The sequence below is a fragment of the Lynx canadensis genome, chromosome F1, assembly GCF_007474595.2.
Source record: "Lynx canadensis isolate LIC74 chromosome F1, mLynCan4.pri.v2, whole genome shotgun sequence".
Taxonomy (NCBI): domain Eukaryota; kingdom Metazoa; phylum Chordata; class Mammalia; order Carnivora; family Felidae; genus Lynx; species Lynx canadensis.
Window position 1 is genome coordinate 36709325 of NC_044319.2, and position 9206 is coordinate 36718530.

At 45.6% G+C, this 9206-nt stretch overlaps 1 protein-coding gene across 2 annotated transcripts; it reads left to right on the forward strand.

Annotated features, from left to right (window-relative positions):
• The first annotated feature begins 234 nt into the window (after positions 1 to 234).
• Positions 235 to 7506, forward strand: CF1H1orf53 (chromosome F1 C1orf53 homolog). 2 transcript variants are annotated; one of them, XM_030301762.1, is made up of 3 exons: positions 235 to 500; positions 3414 to 3515; positions 6714 to 7506. In XM_030301762.1, exons 1-3 carry the CDS (start codon positions 237 to 239, stop codon positions 6843 to 6845), a joined length of 498 nt encoding a protein of 165 aa, XP_030157622.1. In that variant the 5' UTR covers positions 235 to 236; the 3' UTR covers positions 6846 to 7506. The 2 variants fall into 2 exon arrangements, with proteins under 2 accessions (XP_030157622.1, XP_030157624.1); XM_030301764.1 differs by lacking the exon at positions 6714 to 7506 and adding an exon at positions 5224 to 5325.
• Positions 7507 to 9206: the final 1700 nt, after the last annotated feature.

Sequence of the window (9206 nt, forward strand, 5' to 3'; positions counted from 1 at the left end):
TTCCCCGTCCCCGCATCGTGCTGGAACTTCATCGGCCGCCTAAAAAGTCCATTTTTATTTCCGCAGCAGGACCCAGCAGCGGAGGCCGAAAGCTGGGTCCTCGCGGCGCGGGTCCGAGGTCCGAGGTCCGAGGCCCGAAGCCCGAGGCCGGCCTCCCAGCGCGTAGCCCGGACCCGCGTGGCCGTCCCGCCGGGCCCCAGCGCGGGGCGCCCCGCCTTTCCGGGCCGACGGCGGCCATGGCGGCCAGACAGATCCCGGCGTGGGCACGCGCCGCGCTCAGGACGCAACCGCAAGCAGCTCTGCCTCCGAAACTTCTCTGGGTCCGGGGAGGGTTCCGACGGCACCTCTGCTTAACCCTCTGCTCCGCTTCTAAAGAAGACCGCGGACGCTCCGGGCGCTGCTCGCAAGGCGGACTAGAGGGAGCGGCGAGCAGTCGGGAGAGTGAAGAGTTAACGGCGGCCGAGAGGCGGATTGCAGACCTGCACGCCGCCGCGTGCGCGGTGAGGCCCCTCCTGCCCGCCCCGCCCCACCCCACTCCACCCCACCCCACCCCACCCCGCCGCACCCCGCCCCGCCGCACCCAGGCCCAGCGGGAGCCCGGGATCGGTGCGCCTGCGCGCCCCGAGCAGAGGGAGAGGTTCCTGGAAGCCCGCGCAGTCCAGCCTCTGGCGTCTGACGAGTACGCGCGCTTCCTGCTCCGACCTTTTCGCTGGAAAACTGTGCAGTTTGCTATTCCGAGCAGAGTTAATGTATATCTGTGCTAAGTGTGGGTCCTTTCTGACCAGCGTCCGAGCTAAACTCTGGTCGCATTTTGGAACCCATCATGCTTCTGTGCGCGCGCGCGTGTGTGTGTTGGGGGCGGGTTGTTAGGAATTGATGCAAGAGGTAGAGCAGCTGAGAAGTCAGAGGAAAAAATAGGTTGTGTGTTTATCTGCATCATCAGTTAAACACTTCGCTATCCAATGATATTAGTAATGCATAAGTGAACCAAACTTATTTTTAATTTAATTTTTGCTCTCCTTTCGTCTTTTCTCTGCACCCTAACAGCACAATTGTAAGAGAAACTATAATCAGGTGTTTACATTCTTCCTAGACAATCTTGAGCTATGTTTTTCTCTGTTTGGGGATTTGACAATCCCTTATTAGTACCAATATCACAATTTACCATTTCCGCCCACGGTTTCTAACACCTCAGACCACATAAGTGTAAAGGGAACATATTTATGTTTTTATTATCTTGAGAGAGCACATGCACTCTATCATGAAGATACAAACGCGATGTAAAAGTAACCTATTAAGTAGGTCACACACACTGTGTGTGACCAGTCCTTAATATCTGGTGTTGCTTGTACCAAAGAAGTAGAGAAGAAAACCTTGGAGATTTTCTAAAATTGACTTTTCTCCCCCTGCTGACAGTAGGCCCTGGGAATCCACTGTTTGGCTCATTCAGGTGTTGAAACTTCTGCATAAAGATTCATCAGGAAATGACAGCTTTTGAGTGTTCTTGTTTATACTGTATTGAAAATAACATATGTAATTTGTTGCCATACATCACCATATAAATATGGTAAATATAAGCAAAAGTTTCATCTTTTTTAGCGCAAACAGCAGTGGCATGTAAAGACAGGTTCAGTCAGCCTGGGAAAGGAAAAATTCTTCCCACTTAGGAAATCCACATTTGTTTCATCAGTGTCAGGAGCACAAGTGAAATGAATGTCAAGGAGACCAGAAGTAAATACAATAACAGGTTTGTTTTTCTTTTTCAACAAATCAGAGCCCTACCCCCCCACCCCCCCCCCCCCCCCCCCCCCCCGACCATGGTCCTTTTCCCACACCTCAAGGCGGATGGGTCTCTTTCTCCCTGTGCTGATCTGTATCACGGAACATCTTGTAAACTGTCAGCATTCTTGTCATATCCTTGTTGCCACCATTACCTGAGGCTTATCTACTGAGGACAAATCAAGTTTGTGGGGGCAGCCAATAAGCTCACAGTTCCTCAATCAATAGGGAAATCAGGAGAGTGGGCGCAAATGCAGGAGCAATCTGGTACGCTTCTGGGTTGCTAGGTGATTGCCCTCAGAAGACTCCCAGAAACTATGAGAAGTGGAAAGAAGGCTGCTGACAGAATTCCTGGCGTTTTTTGGCTTTTCTTCCAAGTCTTCAAACCCAGGTTTCATAAAGAAGTGAGGTCTTGACAATTGATCGTTCTAAAGTAGTTTACTGCTCCTGGTTTCGTGTAATCTGCCTCAGTGGTCCCAAGAGATTTGAGAGGCCCTGTAGACTGGCTTTGAGACTTGCTTGCTGGTTTCTTTGGTCCTGGTCTGGCTTTGCTGGAATGCCTTAGAGTAGACTTAGACTTGAACCCTATGTCTTTTTGCTCTATGCCTTATCTTTGAAGCACAGTTGGTTAAATTCTCAGCCAGATTAACTATTTAGTCATTAAGGAAGACACTCAGAAGAAGTAACTTGTGGCACATACAAAAGTATGTTAGAAGACATTCAGGTGTCATGCATAGTTTAATGAAAAGGTTCTATACATGAATGATGCAGTGTTACTTTGTGGTTAAATGGGTTATTATAAACAGCCCAAGAGAAGGTTCCTCTACAAAATCTCAAGGATAAATAATATCACCTCCATGGCCCAGATTCACAGGATAGGCCACATTATGTCCTTTGCCTTCATACCATGTACTTGGGACACTTTTTAAAAACTGAGTTCGAATGTCAGTAGAGTATGCTTCCTTGACGTCTGAAGTGGTGTAGTAAAAGTTGCTTTTGATCAACCTTGTGAAAGCAGTGCGTGTTAATATGTTAAAACAATACCTTTTTCACTTAAAAACAGAACTAACAACACTCCCAAAACAGAAAATAGTATAAAATGTGCAATGGAGTAACACATCATGAAGGTAAAGAAAAGTGTCCAATAATAGCAAGGTAATACTTTTCTGTAAGGACTGTTGGTTTTGATTAGCACCTCTTCTGTAAGTTTAAATCATTATCCACATATTTTAAGTACTAAAATTGTAACTGCAACTTCTGAGTGAAAGTTCATTTTCAGCCTCTTAAGCTCTTAAAGTCATCTAAATCACCTGTTATTAAACTTGTTACCTAGAAACTGAATGAAAAATACCTGAGCAGTGGCTACATAGTTATTGGGTATAGAGGAGTTCTTGTTTTTCCATCAACTTCTCATTTTTCTCAAACTGTATATTTTCTCCTTATGTCACATAAAGTTGGATTGTATGTAATGTTGGAATGCATTCAGTCTTTAATTGCAAGTGCCACCAGAATTGCTGGGAAGAAGTTTAATATTGTTTAAAGAAAATCTTGCAGTATTTTATGAGTAGAAATTATGGTGAGGAGATATGGTGAATATTGAGATTAATGAATTGTTTCATTGCATTATTCTTCAGGCTGGCCAGCTAAACTACACGGATCCAGCCACTGGCTATCTGGTGCTTACACGGCTTGCCCACTTGCAGAGAGGCAAATGCTGCGGGTCTGCCTGCAGACACGTGAGTAGCAAATTCTCGCATTACACCAGCAGTTTTCGGTGCTTCTGTAACTTCGTAAATACCTAGTATTTGAAAAACAAGTCAAGTGAAAAAAGCCTAATAGACCTGGAGGGCACTTTTCACAAGCAGCTTTAGCCAAGGACAACGAAATCCTTAGGACCGACATAGGACCTTTAAAGTTAATGGAATTTTGTAACTTTTCATTGTGAGCATCAGTTCCTTGAGATGCTGTGATTTGAGATTCATGGGAGTTCGTTATTACAAGGAAACTTTTCATGAGGTTTCAAATAAGTCATATTCACTAGGCAAGGGCAAGGAGGGCAGGAAAAGAAATCCAGAATATTACAAACTAGATCCCAGACAACATTTTTGTCTTCATTATTAGCTGAATAAATAGAAATCTGATCAGCATTGTGAAGTGGGTTTCCTTTCAATGAGGGTGGTTTCCTTTCTTCCTTCCCTCCTTCCCTTTCTTTCTTTTATTCTTCTTCATTTCCTTCTCTCCCTCTCCCATTCTTTCTGTGGCTGTTTTCTACTCTATTTTCATAACCATGAAGATAGCTCTCCCAAACTTAGTGCTGTGTATCTCCTAAGACGTATATTTCAGTGAATATATCTCTGTGCTCACTGATTAAGGTGAACTAACTAATCCTTCCCTATGTTGAGCAAAAATATAAATGGGATTGTGTGTGTCACCATAACTTTTAAAAAGCATGTTAGTAATTGGGGCACCTGGGTGGCTCAGTCAGTTAAGCGTCCAACTTCTGCTCAGGTCATGATCTCACAGTTTGTGAGTTCGAGCCCTGCTTGGGGCACTGTGCTGACAGCTCAGAGCCTGGAGTCTGCTTCGGATTCTGTGTCTCCCTTTCTCTCTGCCTCCTCCCCCACTGTCACTCTCTCTGTCTCTGTCTCTCTCTCTCTTTCAAAGAAATATTTTTAAAAAATTTTAAGGGGCGCCTGGGTGGCTCAGTCGGTTAAGTGACTGACTTCGGCTCAGGTCATGATCTCACAGTTCATAGGTTTGAGCCCCACATCAGGCTCTGTACTGAACGCTTGCTTGGAGCCTGGAGCCTGCTTCAGATTCTGTGTCTCCTTCTTTCTCTGCCCCTCCCCTGCTTGTACTCTGTCTCACTCTGTGTCTCAAAAATAAATAAATATTTAAAAAAATTTTAAAAAATTTTAAAAAGCATATTAGTAAGGTAAATTGTTATAGCATTAAGATTATAAACAGATAACAACCTCTATTTACAGACCATTTTGACTGTATGTTTTGGGGTAAGGAGGTATTATTTCCTTTAACCAACTTTACAATGAAGGAATAAACATTAAATGCATGTATTAACTATAGCCAGTAATGAAAAATTAAGCCTTCCCATTTATGTGTGTTTCTACCTGTGCCATTAGCTGTTTCTAATTAAATGCATAAGAGCCTTTCATAAATTGAGGACCTGAGAATTTTCTAAGAGTGAGTTTTTGACAGTAAAATTCTTAAAGTTGGAAGGATGCCTTTAGGAAGTGATTCTTGGACCCTAATTAGGACCATTTGCCAGAGGTTGCCATTATTCTCCTCTTAGTCGGCAGGACCCAATAGATCAAATGATCTATATAACATTATTAGCAGCCTCTTTTTTTCACTATGAGAAGTGTTACACTTTTTCAAGAAGCTTGTTAAATAATTCAATAATAGTTTGTTTTATTTCTTCTGCAGTGTCCATATGGTCAAGTCAATGTTAAGGATCCATTGAAAAGGAAGAAATTCAATTCATATTTTTATGTTTGACAACAATTTCTTCTCTGTTCTCCATCTTATTGAGCCTGTATTTAGAAAAAAAACAAAAAAACAAAACAAAAAAAAACAACTCTAATCCGGAATTGCTATCTGTGCTGTTAGTCTTTGAGCACTAGTTAATCATAAATACATATATTAAAAGAACATCAATAAAATGAAAAAGCTAGCAAATGTTTGTGTGTTTCTGAAGTGGCACATTGATAGTTATTTTCCTTTCTTTTTGCTTCATTATCAGACACATATGTTGAAGAAAGAAAATAATGACTGTTCCATTAAATAAATAGTAGCAATCGGGTCACCTTAGTAGCTCTCGATTTTTCTTATAGCCTCCGTTCTCCTACTGTTTTCTCCTCAGTGTTAGCAACCCAAGGGAGGTTGCTGGCAAATAGAAGGGTTTGAATACCGTCTTCATTTTATTTATATCTCGAGCTATAAGAAGATTGATATAATGCTATATTGTGCAGCATATGAGTGCCCAAGAAGTGCCATTCTGCATCAGGAAATGCTCTCATCTTCCATCTGTTCTCTCAATAAAAACTCTAAATCATTCTGACTTGAGGGTCAGGGCTGCTTAAGATGCCTCTGATTAGACCATTCTTTCTTCTCTCCCCCCACAGTTCCCTCCTCCATGTCTCATGGCACTTCCCAGGCAAATCTGTCTTAGGACATTGTATTAGCTTTATGCCCATTCCATTCACTGCAGTGACAGCTTGGGGTATCAGGACCCAACCTGGGTCAGGAGCTTGCAGGAACTATTGTTTCTACACTCTCTTCCCTGCTTCCCTCTGAGGACAATGGTCCCAGAAAGCCTTTTCCTTGCCAGTGGAAGCTGTTCAGTAAAATGAGGCTGCTGAGCATCGGAAGACTGGTTCTGCCCAGAGCTGGCCCTCAGCCTCTTCTCCCAACAGAATCCAAAAGGCTCTCGGGCATCTCAGGGGTCTTTCTTAGGCTCTGCCTATGGCCTGAATACGAGTTTTAGAGATCTGGAGCAACCAAGAGATTCTGGTGCCTTCTCACATCTTCGAGTCAAAGTAAAAGACATTCCAAACTGTAAAATAAGTGAAAAGGAAGCCCAGTAAAGTTCTGGTTTCCCCCCTTGATTGTGATTTATGCTGTTATTTTTACGTCACATATTAAGCTGTTTTCCCAAAACGTTGGCATTTTAGTGCCCCAGTTTTGCTATTGCCCCCACTGTGGTGCCCTAAGTAACCCTGCCTGTGGGCCTTGTGAGGTGTTGGCAGCCTCTTGGGATGTAAAAAGTCAGTCTCTGTGGCCTGGTGTTGTCCTCTCTAGAAATCATTTTGAGGAGGGGAATAGGAGAAGGAGGTAAGCATTACGATTGTGGAGGCAGTCAGGCTTTCCGGACAGGTTTATGGACTCCTGGGAGCCAATTTCCTTTCTGTTCTCAGGTCAAGAAGCAACCGGATAGCTCAATGTTTTCCACTAGATTTGAAGATTACCAAGTCCACCTTCTGGGTGGGAGCTGGATGGTGCTGTCTTCAGCAGTCCCCAGAGGGAGAAGAGAAAGAAATGGAGCCTGAAAAGGTCATCTTTCTGAAGAAACAAGAGAAAGAGGAAAGGAAGTTCATTTTGAAAAGCACCGTGTAAGGCAGTGTTTTGAGAAAGCCCCTTGACAGACGGAAATAACTTATGGGATGTCTCCTTCCTAGAGGCAGCTCTTTCCTCCTCCCCGTGTTCTTCCTACCGTAGGAAACTGGCCCAAGAAAAAGGACTCCGATGTCCCTCAGGGATGATTGTCATGTGGGACTCTTCCTGGCAGAACTTCAAGCTTGTGGGCAACCAGGAAGGAGTAGCCGTTGGGGATGGGGGGCGCTCTTACTCTCTCCAGCATCTGGGGCCGGGTAGCCAAGGTCTGAAGTTCTCCGCTGTGGTTCTAAGGAGATGCTTGTGAACCACACGTCAGGGGTGGCGGCGGGCGCTGCTCCCACATTAAACACAATATGGCCACATAAATGGGCCTCACTGCAAGAGCTCCAAGCTATATTGTATTCACACATTGTAAAGTAAAAATTCAGGTTTCTTATTGGGTGTGTGTATACAAACACATGTGGATGCTGAGAAATAGAAACTTCCCAGTTTAAGTCAACCCTGGCACTGCTCCACTTTCATGGTTTCTGGAGACTCCTATCATAAGTCACCATAAGTCAAGGGGAATTAATTTCTAGATTGTTTCCAACATAGAAAGACCCGCTGGAACCCAGGGAACTGGGGAATCTTCTTGTGGGATTTACCTTGGTGGAGGATGGGCATAAATTCACTGAAGCAGGGGGACCTCCTTTCTCTAGGAGAAGGGCCCTGTCCTGGTAGTTTTCACTGCAGGTGAATTGCAGTGCATACTTCGCTCTCTTCAGTATGCAATGCATACTTCAAATGGGCTAGCCCGTTTGATTTTGCAGGGCAAGGAAGAGAATGCCCCCCCCTTTTTTTTCAAATGAAACTTGGGGTTCCCACACCTGGTGTGTTTGGAAAAGAAGAGTCCACCAGAAGGGGAGATAGATGCTGCTGGGCCCTGGGCCGATCTTTGTTCCACCGCAATGCCCTTTATCCAAGGCATTTGCAAAGTCTGTTCCGGCATGCGCTTTTCCACTGCCAGAAAGCAGCCGGGTTTAAATTAATCTCCAGACAAAGCTAGGGAAGCCGGCTCACTACCAGGCGAATGGCATTTAGTATGCTGCCTTCCTCTGAGCACTTAGAGACCTCACAATCTGTGGCCAGCCCAGAAGGAACCTCCCTCTCCACTCCATACCAACACCTGCTATTTCATCCTCTGTATCTTCCACCAAAGGCTTGAGTTTCTGGACGTCTGCTCGCGGGGGAGGATTTAAAAGTCGGTGCTATTTTTCACTACCCTGCAACAATTAAAAGGTACTTCCGGGTGCCAAAACTCTCCTCTGCCCTCAAAAAAAAAAAAAGTGAGATGTTTAAGTGTGTGTGCGCGTGCGTGCGTGTAGTGGGGAGGGGATTGTCAACACCCTCTTGCACACCTCTGTGGAGAACTTGGTTTCTGAGAAAAGGTTGGAGAGGAGCCCTCAGCTGTCTTTACTTAGGGGTTAAGTCGTTCCTGGACGCCCAGCCTACCCGGGACCCCGGGGGCCCTGCTGTGTGTGGGCACCCCAGCGCTGAACTGACCCTCCTCCCTACAAACGGTTTCAAGATTGGGTTCATGACGCAAAATCTCCAGACACACGACCCTCCTTTTTTGAGACTAAAGGTGTAAAACAGAGTGTAAACCTGGGAAACATGGGCTCTCGAGGGATTGGGAGATTCATGACGACCCACATCTTCCCACTCAAGATTTGTACCAAAGCGTGAGCTCCGGTGTGCGCTTCACTGAGCGCGCACCTAGTGGTGTGTGTGTTTGTAGAATGAATGCCCCCCCCCAAATATCTAAAACGGTTCGTGACCCCAAAGAGGATAAAAATCCTCTGCTTTGAACAGGAATGAATGAAAGCACCTGAGCGTTTCTGGTCGGTATTGCCAACCATCCATCCATTCGCTGGCCTCGCCGGGAGCATAGAAGCTAAACTTGAGAGGCTCGTCTCCTCCCTGGCTGAGAAAACGCACCGAAATAAGGCGGGGGGTGGGGGTGGGGGTCTGGAGGAGAGAGAGAGAGAGAGAGAGAGCCAAGGGGACCAAGATGGGAAGGGAAACGTCGCGGGCGAGGGGAACTTAAAGGTAAAGTAGTGGAACTAGTCGCCGGTGGGACTGGCCCCCGAAGCCAAGTGTTCGAGTGGAACCAGGGTCTCTGTCCTGGGTGCTCTGCGCCACATTCCGGGATTTGGGACGGAAAGGGAAAGCCAGCGGGCTTGGATTCGTGCCTCCAGCTGGATCCCTTAGCACCCCTAAGCCGTGTGGCGGAGCTTTCGGGTCTGGTGAAGAGG

What these genes read in the sequence shown, in the direction of transcription:
- CF1H1orf53 (XM_030301762.1), top strand. Translation starts at nt 237, where the DNA reads ATGGCGGCCAGACAGATCCCGGCGTGGGCACGCGCCGCGCTCAGGACG. An exon ending in TGCACGCCGCCGCGTGCGCG is followed by an intron (nt 501 to 3,413) that starts GTGAGGCCCCTC and finishes ATTATTCTTCAG; the next exon opens with GCTGGCCAGCTAAACTACAC. An exon ending in GCGGGTCTGCCTGCAGACAC is followed by an intron (nt 3,516 to 6,713) that starts GTGAGTAGCAAA and finishes TTCTGTTCTCAG; the next exon opens with GTCAAGAAGCAACCGGATAG.